The 18,974-nt window shown below is 46.8% G+C and overlaps 1 protein-coding gene across 1 annotated transcript in view; it reads right to left on the bottom strand.

Annotated features, from left to right (window-relative positions):
• Positions 1 to 15,038, bottom strand: part of BANP (BTG3 associated nuclear protein) — a 110,742-nt gene extending 95,704 nt beyond the window's left edge. The window contains exons 1-4 of the mRNA XM_066194747.1: positions 14,876 to 15,038; positions 5,116 to 5,258; positions 4,199 to 4,293; positions 2,799 to 2,998 (exon numbers count right to left, since the gene is read on the bottom strand). Of these exons, the coding sequence (XP_066050844.1) occupies positions 2,799 to 2,998; positions 4,199 to 4,293; positions 5,116 to 5,185 (365 nt within the window). The 5' untranslated portion in view covers positions 5,186 to 5,258; positions 14,876 to 15,038. The remainder of the gene's footprint in view (positions 1 to 2,798; positions 2,999 to 4,198; positions 4,294 to 5,115; positions 5,259 to 14,875) is intronic.
• Between the last annotated feature and the right edge of the window lie 3,936 nt (positions 15,039 to 18,974).

Below are 18,974 nucleotides of genomic sequence, written 5' to 3'. Positions count from 1 at the left end.
GCCAGGAGGTTTTGCCAAATGGCAGATTGCAGAGTGGGTGGACGAATCTCTTTCTCCAAATTCAATTAAACTGTTTTGCTGATTAAATGTAATGGTAAACCAAACATTTCAGTGATCCACACCTACGAAAATACAGCAAATTCAAACATCCCATCTGCTACAAAACTGCATCTGAGGAATCTCTGAATTAACAAACCAATGTTCAACCCCCCAGCGAGTTTTGTTCAAGGACACCGGGATGGATTTTGGCTCATTAACTGTGTGCAATTAATCTACAGTTCCATTTAACTGCTCCACTCTAGTTAAAGACAAAAATATAAACGTTTTTATCTCTAGACTTGTTATCAATTAGCCACAAATGCATATGGAGCAGAACCAGGTGTTTGTGGTCTGTATTTCACCTGCAGCAAAAAAAAACAGGTCCAGGAAAATACCTGAGCTCCATTTACCAAAGGATTTTCTCCATTTACATCTGAACACCCCCAGCCTGGCCTTGGACACTTCCAGGGATCCAGGGGCAGCCACAGCTCCTCTGGGAATCTGTGCCAGGGCCTCCCCACCCTCCGAGGGAGGAATTCCTTCCCAATATCCCACCTAAATCCACCCTCTGGCAGTGAGAGCCATTCCCTGTGTCCTGTCCCTCCATCCTTTGTCCAAAGTCCCTCTCGTTGGCTCCTCCAGGTCCTGGAAGGCTGCAATAAGATCACCCTGAAGCTTCTCCAGGCTGAACAATCCCAGCTCTCCCAGCCTTTCCTCCCAGCAGAGCTGCTCCATCCCTGGGATCATCCTGGAGCCTCCCCTGGGCTCTCCCCAGCAGCCCCAGGACCTCCCTGAGCTGGAGCAGCTCTGCAGGTGAGGTCTCACCTGAGGGGCAGAATCACAGCCAGCCCCTCACCCTCATGGATTCCCACAGGCCCAATTCTCAGCCAGGATCCCGAGCGATTTACTGGATTTATCCCAAATCTTTTCCAACAGCTGCTCTCCTGGAAGGCAGCACCATCTTCCCTGACAGCCTTTACTAACCACAACTTTTTGTTACAGCAGCAAAGGCAGCCTGAGTTTGGTGGCAGGAGGAGGAGAAGGAGGCTGGAGAATCCCATTCCTGTGGAGAACCTGAGAATCCTTCTCCCAAACTTTTGGGAAGCTCTGCCTTCTGCGATGGATGGGGAAGAGGGAAGGACACAGAGCTGGTACAATGGAACAGCTTTAATTGGAATCAATCAACAAGTGATAAAGGGATTTATGGATGAATAAAGACAGGGAATTCGGGGAAACATTCTGGCCCTGTGCAACTGGAGTGTCCCCAGTGCCAAATTAAACATGTCCAGCCCTATTTTCTCTCTGAGTCCCACAGGCCACAGTCTGCTCCAGTACAAAAAGCCCTCAGTGCTCTCCTGGCATCACACCTTTGATAATGCGCAACTTCAGACCAACAACAACAAATATCAGGGGCAGAGATTCCTGCTGTCTTCAAGACTTCTATCTAAATGATGGTCAGGCTGGCTGAGGAGCTGTCAGCAAAAATTCCTAACCCAAACCAAAAGATGAAGCACCATCAACAGCCAGGACAGATTTTTCTGATGGCTGCAGAGATTTAAAAACAAACCCAACCAAACCAAGCAGCTCAGGTCTGACAAACGCCTTCAGAAACTCAAAACAGTACAATTTACAGAGGAAAGCATTCACTGAGCATGAATTAATAGGGTCCCAAAAGGGGCCATGGGTTCCTGAAAAGGTTTCTGAAGCCTTTTGTGCACAAAGCACAGTAAAAAGTTCAGCTCGTGCACAAGAGCTTAAAGATCTCTAAATTAATGACAAAAAAAAAAATCAGCCCAGATTTCAAGAAGATTCTTGAAGAAACAATTATTGAGAAAAGAATATGTAACAAAAACCCTGGTGTAAAAGTCTGGTTAGCTCCCCTGTGCTCCAAGTCCTTATTCCATGTACTTTGTTTCTGTTGTTACACAACTCAGCCACAATTAATCTTTTCAGTGTTTGAAGCCCTCAAAAGCAGAGGTAAAAGCAGACACAGCACCTGCTTAAAAGGAAGATGAAATGCCTGCACACCTTTGTAATGGAGAATCAAAAGCAGTTACTTAGAGAAGTATGAAGTGGTTTCCAGCCATAAAAAAAAATACGAAAAGGGAGGAAGAAGTGTTGAAGAAAAGAGTCTTTTGTTAAGCAGATTTCTCTGGCTGGGATCACCTCGATGATAAGATGACAGAACACATCAAGATTTAGGTATTTAAAACCACATTAGGGGAGTGAGACACAAAGGGACTGCAGGTCAAGCCTGCTCTTTCACCAAAGTGCATTAGACTATTCAACAGATTTTCCATCTCCAGCTTCTAACTCCAAAATAAGCGGAGAGATTTTTTTTTTTTTTTTCTAGCAGGATTCTTTAGCAAACAAGCTCATAAAACACACTCCATTGTATTTCTGGTGAAGGAGAAGTAAAATGAGAAGCAATTAGAAAGATGACGAACTCATTAAGTCAAAACAGCTATAAATAAAAGCAGAGCAAGTCTCAAAAACCTGTCTGCAAGAGCTGCTGAGGCGTTTCCAGGGGATGGATGAAGAGTCTGGTATAAGTCAGGATGAAATGTGGGAAGAGCTGCAAACTGTCCCTGGACCAGGATCTGCTTCTGAGTAACATCACAAAACCGCTACAAAAATCACCTTCAAGGAGACAAATGAATTCTACCTGCACCACCAGCCTCTTGCCAGCTGTGCAGAGAGGAAGGAAATGCCCGGCTCCTGGATTTTGGGGGGTTTTTAGGGCAGGGCTGTGTCCTTACCATCGGACTTTATTGCAGGTCTGGGTGGCGCCCAGCGGGGACCCGGCCACCATGGGCACCTGGATGGGGCTGTGCTGCTTGTTCATCACCAGGTCCAGCTTCTCCTCCAGGGATTTGCAGGTGGCCTCCAGGGCCAGCAGCTTGGCCTCGATGCTGTCCAGCCTCAGGCATATGGTCTGGTTGATGGAATACAGGAAGGACTGGGGAGGGAGAAAAAAACCCACGTTAAACGCTCGGAGTTTATCCCACTCCTAAGGAAGCTCCGGATGAACGTGACTGGGAACCGATACTGAAGGAACTCACAGCCTGTCTAGTGACAAAATCCACCCCTGATGACATCCAGGAGCGTTTCAGCAGGCTCAGATCCTTCCAGATCTTTCTTTGGGAGCCAAAAGCAGCCCGGCCAAAGCCATTTTCACCTAAGCACTTTGTCAGGATGATTTCATCCGCTGCAAAATCATTTCTAATGACTTGCCAAAGCCTCCCAGTCCACATGTGAAAACAAAAGGATTATAAATCTCTGGATGCATCCTCCTGGATAAAGTTAGCAAGGTTTTTTTGTTTTGGTTTTTTTTTCCTGCCCAAATGGATAAATTGCAGTGGAAATTGTATCAACAGAAAAAAATCTTGGAGACAATTAATGCCACTCACTTCAGCTTCCTGCTGAACAGCAAATCAAGAAAAGCAAATAAATAAAATCTTGTTTTGCTAAGCAATCTTTTTGAAAAGAAAACATATTCCACTTGGGCTCTCCTGGGAAAACAGGCCATTAGAGGGAAGAGCTTTGCAAACAGCAGCTGTGCCATCTTGTGGCCCTGCAATCACTGAGCACCCCAAATCCTCCTTCACAGAGCTCCAGGGATCACCCCAAAAATATAGGATTACACAGGACTGTGCCTGTGGCACTAAAATACTCATCAGGTCCTTACACTCCAGGGCAAAAACCAACCCTAAATCCCAGCAGTGAGAACAGCAGGGCGACTTCCGAGCACCTGAGTCAGAATTAAATATGAATTATCTATCAGTAGAGTGCTGCTAGTTTCAAATAGTGACTTCAAACATGCTGAAAGAATCTACAAATCATAACACAAATACATCCTCAAATTCATCTTTGTGGTCAACTTCACTCACTTCATGAAAAAATGTCCCAATGCTGATGTTTTGGGTCAGTGGAATTAATTCTGCTGATATTTTATATTGCATCTGAAATTCTTGCTACTAATTCTAAACTGGGAAATGAGACAATTATCCAGATTTTTACATTCATGCCTAAAAATCCACAAGGATCTACACGAATAATTGCAGTATTAGGTACGAACAGTTCATTTTATATTCTTGTAGTACCTTTCCCTACACCTAACTGGCATTAGAAATAGAACCAGGAAAGGGCATTAAATAACCTTAATGGAGGGATCCTGGCAGTTGATTTCTATCCTCTGACGTTTCAGGGCAGGTTCCACATCGTCATCTGCCACCTCATGGTTCTCCAACACAACTGCAAAGGGGAAAAAAAAAAGCATTGCCAGAGTTTAGAACCCAAGAGGGCAAAGCTCAAATTAAAAACACAGTTAGTGGAGAAAACAAAAGAATGTAAATTCAATTAAGATATTTAATGTGCTTTTTGACACTTGGTTTCTCTCAAATATCTGACAGTGGTGATGGGACCAGGTTTGAGTTCCCCTACCAAGCTGAGCAAAGGCTTTTGAAGGACTGGCAGGTCCCAGCTTCTCCTCCAACTCTTTGGGACCATTCCTGAGGTCACTTTTCCATTTTGTACCAGAAAAGCAGATTTTTGGCCTATGCCTCCCATTTCCATTACTGCTCTTTCAGTCATTAACTTGCAATGGCCACAGAGGACCAACATCTCAATGTATTTTCACTTAGGAAGTCGATTTCTGAGCAAGTGACAGCCAAATCTTTGCTTCCAGAAGTGGTTTTCAACTGTACCGTCCAAAGAATTTCAATAATGGATGAGATAAACTATCTTACACAATATAAAACAATTCCTAATGGATGGGGGGGACAGTTCCCATTGGAGGAAAAGCCTAAACCATGGAGAAAAACAAAGCTGCAGGAATATTTCATTGTTTTTGGGGTTAGTCCACCCCTGCACAAAAACCAAACAGGCAATAAAGCTTCGAGGAGAAAAGTGAAATAAATAAAATAATCTGATCTAAAGGGTTTGGAGATACACAAATGGAAAACATGGGATGTGGGCTTCAAAAGCACCTTTTGGAATAAAACCCTGGCTTGTATTTTAGAGAAAAGCCCAGCAGTGATTTCCAGTGAATGGGCACTGCTGGAAATCTCTCCCCACCTGGATTATCTGGAGTCAGGTCCTCGACAGCGATCTGAACCACATCTGCCAAATCCTGCTCTGACATCATTCAGAACCTGCAGCAAAACCCCTCAGGCACCACTGCAGCTCCCCAGGGCAGGGGCTGGCCCAGGCATGCACCCCTGCAAAAACAGCAGCGAGGAGAGGGTTAATATTTGGTGAAACACTTCACACAGCATCAACACCTCCTGAATTTTTCATCCTCCTTCCCTAAAAAGAGTCAGTTCTAAGAGAAATGACCAACCTACAAAGGGATTATCCAGATTTTCCAGGAGGAAATCTTCCTGCCCTGAGACAGGAGCTCAGGCTTTCCTTGCTTTCCCTTGCACGTTCCCAAGGATAAGGAGAACTTTCAGGTTCACACTCACCAAGCTTCAAGAAACACCAGATTTGCAAGAACTGCAAATTTTGAATTAAGAGGCCTCTAAAAATCTTCCTAAACTCAGTGACTAAAGCAAAACTCGACTCTTTTCTTCAGGATGAACTTGCCTGGGTTTTCTACAGCTCAGCTCCTGATGAAAACATTTTCAGGATATAGCCCTGATCTGAAAGTCAAAATATTTCTCAGCCTTGCTCCCCTGGAATTCTCAATCCAGGTCATTTATTCGTGTTTTAAGAGAAACCTTCAACTTGTAAAACTGAAATAAAATCACTGCAATCTCTCCTAGCTCAGAAGTTTACAAAGGGCTGGACAAGGAAGATCAGTGGATTTTTTTTTTTTTTCCTTTTTTAACCTGGAGTTGAAAACGCTGGCGAGATAAATGGAGACGAACGGATGGAAATGATAATTCACCCATTAACACTGACACAGAATCAAATCCAACACTGACACAGAATCAAATCCAACCACGCACAGTGATTTTCCTCTTCTGTTTGAACCCAAGAAATCCATTAAGGACCAATTTTTAGGAGAACAACCCAACCTAGAGAAGGATTCCGAGGAGAATCTCCAAAAACTGTTTACACAAAATACCAGCACTGCCAGCACTGAGTCACTTGAAATTCTGCTCATGGTGAAAGACTTTTGGGCCAGCACAGAGGATGGCAGAAAGCCCAAAAAAAAACAAACCCTGGCAGTCCTTCCAGTGGTTGTGGATGCCGTTTTGGCAAGTGAGATTTGCCATTTCTGAGAAGTCCTGGTGCCCGGCCAGGCTGAGCAGAACAAAGCAGCCGTGCTGTTCCATCGTGTCACACGTGTGCTGCCCTCGCCTTCAGGGGACACAGCCACCACTCCCAGCACCAAAAAAGGCCAAATTGGAACAAAAACCGAAGTGTTAAAAAGCTTGTTGCTTACAGGATTCACTGTAATTCGTTTGGGTATTTACAGGACTCACTGATGCTGCGTGTGTTGCAGCGAAACCTCTCGTAGCTGCAAATTTCTCCTCGGAAGGAATTGCAATCATTTTGTATAAATCCACTTTAATACTTCACATCTTTAGCACAAAAAATCCTGAATTTGAAGGGATCCACGTGGATCATCCAACTCCTGGCTCTGCACAGACAACCCAAAGATCCCACTCTGTGCCTTCAAAATTAAATTTAAAAAAATCTCTGAATTCAACCTTTCTTCAAACGATTTCCTGTTCCCAACACCCACTGTCCACCTCTCACGGGCCATAGGCTGAAAGTGTTCAACTTCACCTCAGGAATACCCAAATATTCTGTCCCAGAGCCTTGAAACAAGGGCACAACCACCAACCTACACCTGGCAGAGCAGCTACAACACCCCCAGAGAAACGCGTGCTCGTAACATCAGTATTTATTGCCATCTAAACTCGTTTTATTCCAATTTCACTAAGTCAGGCACAACTTGGAAGAAATAATTCAGCCACAATTCTGCCTTTTCCAAGCCAGGACAGATTTTCCCTCCTGCTGTATCAAAACGTGAAGGGGAAAACAAATAGATTTGTTATCAAGCCTGGGGATTAGGAAAGCAATGGCCAAGAAAACTGCAGTTGTCACACCTTGGATGAAGCGTTCCTTTTCCAAATCCACCATTTCCATTTTTAATGCTGGTGAAGTATTTACCAGCATTTCCTCACGTAAAACACTCTTTTTCTTCAAATTTGCTCTATATTCCCCCCCTTTTTATTTTCCCCCCTTAATTTCCACCTCCTGTCTGAAACTCTAGTCCCCATTAAATCTAAATTAAGTCTGTGTACATTGGCATCGAGCCACTGGTGCTGAACTATTCCCAGGAACAAATTTGGAAGTTATAAAAAAGAAATATTAACAGAAAGCCAGGAAGCTGGGGATAAACCACAGCAGGGCCAACTTCTTCCCCAAGCAGCACGTGGAAGTTGGATCAACCCAGGAATATTTTATGGTCACTTTGCCCCTGTCTGGGGGAGGGGATGGGGATGAAGGTTCTACCAGGCAGTGGAAAATATTCCATTAAAGGAGGTCCTGGCCAGCCAGATCCAGCCCAGGGCTTTTGGGGGGGATTTATGCTGCACTTATGGATTCTCCCAGAGAATTCCAGGGGCTCCTCCAACTCTTCAAGAGGTTATGGCGTGTCTTGGAGGGATTTCCTACCCCTTCCACTCCCAATTGGGACAGGCTGGATCCATGAGGTTCCACAGGGACACGACAACCCCCGGAGCTCCAGGGGATGGGGATGTTGGGGACAGTGGCTGAACAGGAGCCCAGGTGTGCCCAGGTGGGCAAGAGGCCACTGGCACCTGGCTGGCACCAGCCCTGGCAGGGATTGTCCCCTGTGCTGGGCACCTGAGGCCACACCTGGAGCTCTGCTCAGGTTTGGGCCACTCCAAGACACACATTGAGGGGCTGGAGCGTGTCCAGGGAAGGGAATGAAGCTGGGAAAAGGGCTGGAGGATCCTGAGGGAGCTGGGAAAGGGGCTCAGCCTGGAGAAAAGGAGGCTCAGGGGGCACAGCAGCAGGAATTTCCCCACGGAAAGGGGGGTCAAGGATGGGAACTGCCCAGGGAGGGCTGGATGCCCATCCCTGGAGGTGTCCCAGGAACTCCTGAAGGTGGCTCTAGGTGGGCTCAGGTTGGTGATCCCAGAGCTCTTTTCCACCCTCAACAATCCATCCTGTGAAATCCCAGTTTCCCCAAACGTTTCCAACCCCTCAGAGCTGCTGCAGCCCATGACCAGAGCAGCTCTTCCACTGTCCCCCCTTTCCCCACCCCAGGCCAGACCCCACTTTGTTCCGCTGATCCAATCATCCCACCTGCTCCTGCTGGATAAATGAAACTACAACTAAAAATTATCTCATTTTCCCTTAAAAACAGGAGGAAAAATCCCTAAAAGCACTTGCCTGGAAGTAGCTCCAGTACTGGAATTCTCAAAAAAACCTTACCGACAACTAAAGATATACATTTAAAGCTGATTAGATGAATGACATTAAATATCTCTGCCAACACTCTTACTCAGAATTGATACACTTAACACAGAATTCAACCAGCCTTTGTTTAATTAAGTAAATTAATATTTGTAAGCAACTGAATTAAATCCACCTGAATTCCGGATTAGCTTTTCCCCACACAAGTTTAACGTGATTTAATTAATCCATTTTCAAACATTAATTCCAAATAATTCTTCCGAGCAGTCCCTTGTAAACAAAGCCATTTCCTGAAATATCTGATGGCTTTCCCAAGTCACGGAGCAGCATTCCAAAGTGGATAATCAAACCCCACACAAACCAGGAATCTCCTCTCTCATTTTAATTAGCAAGGGTAAACATTATCTTTTAAAAAATCCGAACATATTCCAGAGCTCTGCTTGCAGTGTGGAATTGCACTGCCCTGGCTGGAGCAGCTGAGCCCTCTTGGACATCTCCCAGTGCTTTTGATAAATGAAAAAAAAACTTCCTTCAGACTCCAACTGGCGCAGATATTCCCTGCTGGTTGTGTGGGGAAAAGCTGGAAAATGTCATTTCCCTCTGCCCAGCCCAAGAGCATCAAATGTTCTTCCTCTTCTTCATCCCGCTCTTCCTTTAAATAAATTAAAGTCAATTCACAAATACGGAATTTCTCTTCCAAAAATGTTTATACAACCACATTGGGAATCGTGGAATTGTTTGGGTGGGAAGGGACCTTGAGGATCACCCCATTCCACCCCAGGGACACCTCCCACCATCCCAGGCTGCTCCAAACCCTGGCCAGCCTGGCCTTGGACACTTCCAGGGATCCAGACGGATCCAGGGAATTCCAGCCCAGGGCCTGCCCACCCTCATTCCTTCCCAAGATCCCATCTCTCCCTGCCCCATCCATGTAAAACCATTTCCCACTAATGAATTTAGTTAATTAATTGAGCCCAGCAGCCCATTTTTTGGAGCCAAAGGTCCCTATCCTGAGAAAACTCGGATTTAGTGACACTTCTGGAGGTTTTCCAAAGCAGGTGAACACAAAGTCCAGCCCAATGACAGGAATAAATCCAGCCCAGGTCAGTGCTGATCTCCAGGAGGACAGAAATTACCTCAAACTGCACAGGGATTATGGGATAAACATCATCCACCCTCTCCAGGGAAGATGCAGATGACAAAATTCTCATTAATTCGGTTTTTATTAAAATCCCTGAGGTCTCACCCCTTCAGGGAAGCAGCCCAGAGGGGCACTGAGCAGTCTCTGGGCAGGGAATTATCCCCACTTCATTCCAGCTGGGAAGCAAGGTGTGGAACCCCAGCAAAGCAGAACCCCAAGGATAGGACAGGACTGTCCCCCTCTGGAGGCTCCAAAGCCCTGGCACAGCTGTGACCCCCCTGGAGCATCCTGGGGGACAGGGACACAACTGGGAATGTTGGGATAATTCCATACATGAAGTTGTTCCCAGCAGTTGCAAAGCCGAGGGCACAACAATTCTCTTTTCAGTCTCTTTTTGTGACTTGCAGCAATTTTCCACCCCAAAGCCTTTTCCTCTGTGATAAAATCCCTCTGGTTGGCAGCTGGAACGGAGCTTTCCTGCACTAATTCCTCAAAAAAAAGCCACACCAGTGCAAGTGAAACAGAATAAAAAGCAACAATTTAAGAGCATGCAAAGGCTCAATAAACCCAAGAGCCTCCTTTGAGCCCCAGCTCTCTGCAGCCCATCACAATGTGAATTAAAACTCATTTTAGGAGGAAGAGATCAGATTTACACTTCCTTCTTACTACCCCAAACTACAAAGGAGAATAATTTTTCTCAGCATCTGTTTGGCTGTCACCCTTATCCTCAATCCACCTTAAAAAGACATGGAAAAACATCGTGTTTCAATTAAATTTCTTAGTAAAACCACACAAACATTTCAGTTTAACAGCTTAAAAAATGAGTGTAACAGTAGACAAGCAGCCTTGATTCAGCCAAAGATCAGGAAAAGTCTGTTTTCCCAAAAAAAAAAAAAAAAAAAAAAAAAAAGACAGAAATATTCCCTATCTGGGAAAACCAGGACACCAGCCACGACATTCTGGAGATGGATACATCAAATAAATATCACTCACAGAGATGTTATGGTGCAAGCGGCAAAATTCAGATAGGAACCAAAAAAAGGGAAATGGTTGCTCCAGGAATAAAGGAGCTGGAAACCTTCTGGAGCAGAAAAACCTCCCAGGGAGGCAGAAATTCTCAAATATTACCACAAAAGCTCCCATATTATTGTTGGTTTATCGTTCTGCTTTCAGAAATATTGACTTTCTAGGGTTTTTTTTTTTCTCATTCCACCTAACACAAGGCACTGTTTCGCTTGGATGTCTTTTCCCAACTCTCCTAAACCCTGGCAGCAATCCTACCACAACACCCAACAAATAAGCCAGGACTGCCTTCCCGGTGTCCCGAACACGGCTCTGGCACAGGGAATGGCACTGGGCGGTCACAAAAATGAGGAATTCCAGCCCAAATTCCCCTTGTGGATCTTGTACAAACCTCTGGCACAGCCTTGGCTGGGATTATTCCCCAGGGGAGCCGGGCGGGAAATGTTCACACGCGTCCCAGCTGGGCTTTCAGGTGCTCACACACACACACACACAAAATTCAATTTACAGCCATCTAATCCCATCGAACTCCAGCAGCACAACCCCCGGGGAATCACCTAAGTGCTTGCTGACCCCAGGCCTTAAAGCGGAGGCTGGAATTCTGCATCCCGGTGGGATTATTCCGGACAGGGATCGTTCACACCACGCACGAGTTGGACATTTTGCCGAAAAGCAGCGAGGGTGAGAGCGGACCTGCCCCGACAGAGAACTCTGTCCCGCTGTTGTCTTGTTTGCAGCCACTAGATGGAGGGGTTTTCTCGGGAACGGCTCCCAAAATCCTGCCGGCACTTCCAGGGGAGATCAGGGGAAGGTTGTGTCCCCAGGGAAGCTGCCAGAGCTCCAGGAGGGCTCGGGCGCCGCTGCCGGGGATGCCCAGGCTGGGATTTTGGGAATGTCCCGCACTGGATGATCCCTGGGGGTCCCTTCCATGACTCCAGGAAATTGAAAGAACCAATTTCCAGGATTAGTTTGATCCACCTTTTACTATCCCAGGCTGCTCCGAGCCCCATGTCCAGCCTAGCCTTGGACTTTTCCAGGGATGGAGCAGCCACAGCTTCGCTGGGAATCTGCACCAGGGCTCTGCACTCTCACAGGGAGGAATTTCTTCCTAACATCCCACTTATCCCTGCCCTCCTTCATTCCCTCTCGGCCTGGCAGCTCACCTTTAGCAACAAAAGAGAATAATAATAATAATAATAATTTACAGATTTTATTCCTTTTTCTCCCTAATACATGCACTGCCAGTCCTCAATACGCTGGGAAAAGTTTCTGATCCAGCAATTCCAGAGGAGACAAGGACAGCCCCTTGTGTTGGCACAGGCTGCTGCTACTACTACTGCAAAAAAAGCAGGAAAGACAACATCAAACCCAACCTGCTCGCTCCAAAGTCTTCTAATGGATTTTCCTGCCACAGGCGTCAAGGAAAAGAAACCACTGCAGCTGCCAAACCAGCCCTCAGCACTGCTTTATAACACAGAGATGGCAGGACTTGCAAAGCCTTGCCAAAAATACTAATGAAAATAAAAGTGAAGAGCATCGTTTCAGTAGGGAAACGTGAACTACCGAATTATTTCCATAGGATTATTTAGGGTGGAAAGGAGCTCTGGGATCACGGAGTTCACCCTGGGCCCACCTTGTCCCCACCCAGAGCACCGAGTGCCACCTCCAGGAATTCAACAGACAACGCCACAAATTCTTTTATTTCAAGTCCCACGTACCCAGGGTGTGATGAAGTTCAAGCTTTCGTATATTTTTTCAGTCTAACGGGTTGCAAAATTCACTATTTGCCAGCACCTTTAAAACCCTCAGCCTGCAAGGAAACAAGTGGTTTGTGTGACTGTGAAGACGTTTTATTCCTTTTATTTTACTTGGAGATTTAAAAAAAAAAATAAAAGTAATAATTAGCCTTTCAATGAGTATGGATAAAGTAGAAAATAGGATTATTTCAGTTGTCAATAACTAAATATCGAGTTTCAAACTAAAGGAGATCAACCTGTGACCAAAATTTTATTGGCAAAGTCCTGCACACAAAGACATTTTGTGGTTCTAATTCCAACCACTGGCTTTGCTCTGTCTCCAGCAATTCCAGTTCCAGGGCTCCTTCAAGGAAAGAGATGGAAACCCTGGAATTCTGACAAAAATAAAGGAAAATCTGGGAATTCTGACAAAATAAAGCCGTGTGTTGATCGTGCATCTACAAAACTTCGAGTTTTGGAGAATGCTCATGAGAAAAACTCAAAGAGGAGCCTCTCCCTGGAATCCCGGGGTGTGAATCCCACGGGACACCACAACTCCTTCCCAAGCCAAGGTAAATCCACAATCAGCACCTCTGAGCTGTGATTAAAGTTCATTTTTCTTCACCTGTTCACCCAAAATTCCAGGAAAAAGGGTGTTAAAACCAGCACAGGAAGGAAAGGAACCTTTTCCAAGGTTATTTATTAGCAACTCATTAGCATTGCTAATTAGCACCACGCCCTTAATGGTTTTATTCAATTACTCTGGATGTTATTAATCAATTAGTCCTTTTAAAGAACCTTAATTAACACCTGCTCTGGAACCACGTAACTTTCCCATGGCTGGGTGATTCAGACAGAAAACCCAGCTATAGAGGAGATGATAAACTGAAAAAAAAAAGTTATGTTTTTGTTCTCTGGAACCCTTCCCGAATCCAACCTCCATCTTTTTATTCTCACAATAAATTAATTATTCTTTCTTCCTAACAGCTAATACTGAAGATGGAACTACCTGCATTTAATGATGGGGGAAAGTGCTCAGGGTTTCAGAATCAAAGTCTTGTTATTCTGGTGCATTTCTATAAACAACTATTTAAAATGTAGATTATTACGTATATAAACACTTCCTAACAGAGAAAACCCTCTGTTACCAAGAGCCGCTGCTATGAAATTCAAACACTTTTTTTTGTTTGTTTGTTATTTTAAAATCTCGGTTGAAATATTTCAAGTTGTAACAAATGTCAGGTTTGCCCTCTTGAAATCTTGGTATCGACAGGGCACCACACCTCAGGGAACCTCACACAGAAGGCAAGAAAGCACCAAAAAAACCCCACTCCAAAATCCCATTTTAAAGCTGCTTCCACCAAAAAACCATCTCTCAGTTGTTAATAACCCTTGTTTACTTCAAAAAGTCTTCCCTGGGGAGCTCCAAAAATAAACTGATCCATAAACCCTCCGTGCCACTGCGGGATAAAATGACTATATTTGGTGAAGCACACAACTTGCCACCGTGGATGGATTTAAAAATAAAACAAAACAAAAAAAATTTAAAAAATAAAAGGGGGGAGGTGGAGGAGGCAACGCTTGAATTGCAAATAAGGAAATAAGGGCATAGGGATACCGAGTGTGTTGAGAGAATCCTGAAATCCTGGAATACTTTGGATGGGAAAGGATTTAAAGCTCATCTCGTTCCACCCCCTGCCATGGCCAGGAACACCTTCCACTGTCCCGGGCTGCTCCAAGCCCTGTCCAGCTTGGCCTGGGATACCAGGGATGGGGCAGCTCCAGAGAAACCTGTGCCACAGCCTCAGCACCCGCACGGGGAAGAATTCCTTCACAGCATCCCGTCTAAAGCACCCTATGTCAAACAGCTGGCTGGTATGAGGAGGATACAAAACGCCAACCCTGCTATGGATGTGGAAAACCCTGCCAGGCAGTACAGGAGCACAGCCGGGGCTGGGCCCTGCCGGGGGACGGAGGAGCGCTGCCAGCCCAGCCCAGCCCAGCCCAGCCCGCAGCACCCGGCTCCAACACACCCCGGGGGACAGCGGGACACCGAGCCCGGCACTGCGGAGCCCGGCGAGGGCTGACCCCCGGAGCGGAGCGGGCAGAGCCAAACCTGCGGGCGGAAGGGACCTCGAAGCTCATCCCTGCCACGGGCACGGACGCCTTCCACCAGCCCAGGCTGCTCCAAGCCCCGTCCAACCTGGCCTTGGACACTTCCAGGGATGCAAGGGCAGCCGCAGCTTCTCCGGGCACGCTGTGCCAGGGCCCCAGCACCCTCACAGGGAAGGATTTCTCCCCGACACTGAATCACGGGCGACCCCCATGAGGGCGCTGGGGGGGAGGCGGAGAGGGGCGCGCGGCCCCCCCGCCTCGGCCGCTCCCTCCCCGCCGGCTCGCGGCCCGGGGAGCCCGGCGGGAGCGCGGCGGGTGCCGCGGTGTGTGTGCGCTCGGTGGTCCCCGTGCGGGGCCGTGCGGGCGGCCGGGGGTGGGTGGCCGCGTAGCGGAGGCTCCCGCCCGCGGGGCGCCGCGTTACCGTGTGAGGCGGGCGCCGAGTTCTCGTGGTGTTTTGTGCGGCGGCTGCGATAATGGCGTCCTTCCTCGCGAGAGATCCGGCCCGGGGCCCCGCGCCGCGCACGCGCCGCGCCCGCGCGCGCGCGATGCCCCCGCCCTTCCCCGCCGAGGCGCCGCAGCGGGGACCGGACTACGAGTCCCAGAGGGCAGCGCGCGCGCCCCCGCAGGAGCACGCCGGGACCTGTAGTACGCGCGGGTGGCGCGGGGCGTGCCGGGAAGTGTAGTTAGGGACTCGCAGGATCCCGGGATGTTTGAGGGTGGGAAAGAGCTGCGGGATCATGCAGTGTCACCTGTGACCGATGCCCACCTTGTCCCCATCCCAGAGCACTGAGTGCCACCTCCAGGAGTTCCTGGGACACCTCCAGGGATGGGGATCCAAACCTCCCTGGGCAGTTCCCATTCCTGAGCCCCCTTTCCATGGGGAAATTTCCTGCTGCTGTCCCCCCTGAGCCTCCCCTGGCCCAGCCTGAGGCCGTTTCCCCTCCTCCTGTCCCTGTTCCCTGCGAGCAGAGCCCGACCTCCCCCGGCTGTCCCCTCCTGGCAGGGACTTGTGCAGAGCCAGAAATTCCCCCTGAGCCTCCTTTTCTCCAGGCTGAGCCCCTTCCCCAGCTCCCTCAGGATTCTCCATTCCCTTCCCTGGACACGCTTCAGCCCCTCCATGTCCACAGCACTCGGCCAACAGAGCCATCATCCAGCAGATTAAACATGAACCTGCATCTCCAAAATCATCCACGCCTTTCCCATCCTCTCCACTCCTTTCTCTGCTCCTTCCATCCGATTCCTCCCCCTCCGACAGCTCCTGGGCACGGAGCTGGGATGAGCTGGATGTCACCGCCGTGTTAAGGAGAGAAATGTCACCGTGCCCAGAGCACAGCTGAGCAGCAGGCAGCAAGTGGGAATTTGCTAAATTAGCTCATCAGCCTCTGTCACTTGTGCTCCTGCGTGCGCTGTGAGAACAGGAGGGCTGAGAGAAGGTGGGAACGCGCCGTGAACCTTCTGGGGATGATAAAAATGTGCAAAAAGCCCCCGAAAAAGAAGCACGGAGGAAGCGTATGCAAATGTCTCTGAAAGAGGACAAAGATTAGACGACTTTATGTCTTTATATAGCACAGTGTTGCCCAATAAAGACCAGCCACACTTCGCTTTTTAGCTTCACCGTAGCCAGCAGCGACTTTCAGACTTCTGCATTAAAATATTCCTTAAATAAGATAAATATACATTCCTAAATAAGATGCTTAATGGCGTTCTGCAGTGTCATGTCAGAATCCACTCTGGTTCAGCTGTAAGTGGTTCTCCAGGCACCTCGCAGGCCTGGTGTGTTAGGAAATTCCTCCCTCATGCAGGTTTGGAAGTGCTCAGCTGAGCCTGTTGATTTATTTACCTTGTTCTCCCCCTTCCCAAGCAGATTAGGCAGTTCAAAGGTTAAACTGCTTAGAATCTGACTTTTCACACCGGATTATTTCACGCTTTGCTGCACCCATTTGCCCCGCAACAGCTTTGCTAAAGAGTTTCTGCTGGACTCAAGCAATTGCAGGTCCCAGCTGGAAAAACAGGGATATAAATATCCGTGTTCCACCTGCTGTGGGGAGCTGCTGGTAAAAGCTTTTGCCATCCTAACCCAGTGTAAAAACTGCTCAGTTTTCTGGTATTTTCATAATATTGCCATCCCAAAGATTGTTAACTCCTGTTTGCTGGAGGTGTGAGGTGCTTCTCCTCTGGAGGGTCATGAATCATTTCCCAACACAAACACAAAAACTGTCTGTCATTGTCATAAACCAGTTATAGTATTTACCCAAAGTTAATTTATCTCAATTTAACTGCAGGAAATACTGCCGAGATCCAAGTGATGTCTGCGACTCTGATCAGAGATAACAGCAGAATAAACAAATAAAACAATTTATCCTCAGGGGAGGCTGCAGCACCTCCTCCTGCCAGTCCACTCTGATCCAGCAGCTGAGAATACGCAATTACCTCATCCCCTGGAAGAGTTTTCCCCTCTTTACCAGAACAATGAGTTTGGATTTTTTCCTAAACCAGGAGGCATTTCCTTTTAAAATTATGGATGACACCAATAAATCATGGACAGACTCCTTTATCATGGTTTGTCCCGCGTTTCCTTGAGGCTTCACAGCCAGAAATGACAAACACTCCATGCAGCATAAAGTCTGGCTGAAAACACTGGTAGACAGCAGGAGGAAAAGGATCTTTCTGTTAAATCTGAAGGCCCAGATTTGGCTTTTGGTCTTTGATTCCCATTGCCAGTGAGTGACTGACCAAAGGGTAACTGCTTCCTGTGCTTCACAAATCTCCTGAGCTTCAGGTGCTGCCAAAACTGAGCTCCCGTGACTGTTTCTGCAATAACTGAATGAAATTCAGTGTAATCCCCATTCAGTGAATGAGGGCTTCAGACTTTACCCTGGGATAAGACTGCCTGTGAGCAAATGCCAAGAAGAACTTGATACACTGGAAGGTTCATTCTGATTTAAAGCACGATAATTTGCTCAAGTGCCTACATCAAATCCACTCTTAATTTCCTGTCCTCATATAAAAACAACTGAGAACTTCAGGCTGCTAATATATAATTTAATTTCTTGATTTTACAGGAGAAATACCCCCTTGTTGCCCTGTTAGTCTTTTGTCAAATAAAACAAGGGGTTTCTTTGTTGTTTTATTTCCTCACATTTTCATGGTCTTTTTTTTTTTTTTTTCAGTCCCTTGCATTTTATGCCTGTGCTTTGCCATGTGATGAGAAATAATTTGCTTCCAGGAAGTATCCAGCTTATTTCACCCTGGTCCCAGCATTCATTTACTATTGTTTTCTAAGGAAGTTGCTGCTTACACATGTTTTGTGTGGATCAGGAGAGATTGGGATCTCATTCATTGGTTTCTTTTTTTTTTTCATTATGGAAAAAAACCCCTTCCCACAGCATCAAAGGTAAAAAATTAACACACTGTGCACACAGTTTTGCAGCTGCAGCAGGAAAAGAAAGGTTGCCAAACAAAGCTTTTTGTTTAAACAAGTGACAGACATCCATAATTATCCTCAGTGCTGAGAATGAGGACGAAGAGAAAAAGGGATGGGAAAGATGTGAGCAGGGCACAGAAATCACTCCAGGGTATTTGCTGGAAGAATAATCTTGTTTCCTAAGGATAAAAACCTCTATTGCATCCAAGTAAAAAGACTACTTGAAGCTCCCCTGTTTATTCATTTCTTTCTGTTTGGGTTTATTCATTTTCTCTGTAGTATCTCTTGTAACTGGAGAGGGAAACAAACCCCGCCTTATGAACACAGCCTGTGCTATATTGTGACAGTGATGCTTAAGGAAAAGTTCCATAAAATACCTCTTTAGCCAAGAGAATAGTGGTGTTAGTTGTAAATGTGCTGTGGCAGCGTATGAGGGGAAGGCCATCATTTAATTGTCAGATGCCACGTCCATTTCCAATCCCCTCAGAAGTGTTCTGTGATGTGTAACAGAAAACAGGGCAGCATCAAGTGGGTTTTGCTCCTGGACGTACTTCAGCTACCTCTGTCATCAATACTCTGATCTCATTCTGGTTTCTGCTGGGTTAACTCTATTTTATGCAATGAAAATACTCCTAATTTGCATGAACAGGGATGGAGGCAAAGGCCCTGAATCCCCTCAGCAGAGAGAAAAACACTGTGACGTGTTTTGCCACCTGTCTGGCCAAAGTCCATGGTCCTGTGGGGTCACTTCTGCCAGTCTGAGGAATAAGGTGAGAAGAGTCAGGCACGATCTCGATGTTCTCTTATTTATTTAGAGACTCTTGCATCTCCCTGGACACATCATGGAAAAATTAAAAAAACGATGGGAGGCTCCTTCCCTTCTGAGAAATATGCCCCTGGCACAAGCCCTGTGTTTACACTCTGCCTGTCTGGGATCTTCCAGGATTGCTCACAGCTTCTTCTCTGCCCTTTTAACTTCCCTGAGATTTGCCCAATTTGCGCAGCTCTGGTCAGGTTTGCCCAGGTTTATTTGGGGAGGTACCACTATCATCTGAGTATTTTTGGGGGGATTATCAAAGTCTGAAGGGGATTCATT

The sequence above is a fragment of the Chamaea fasciata genome, unplaced genomic scaffold (genome assembly GCF_029207755.1).
Source record: "Chamaea fasciata isolate MVZ Bird 193981 ecotype frontalis unplaced genomic scaffold, bChaFas1.0.hap1 SCAF_12, whole genome shotgun sequence".
NCBI classification, from domain to species: Eukaryota; Metazoa; Chordata; class Aves; order Passeriformes; family Sylviidae; genus Chamaea; species Chamaea fasciata.
This window is presented reverse-complemented; position numbering and strand designations above follow the sequence as displayed.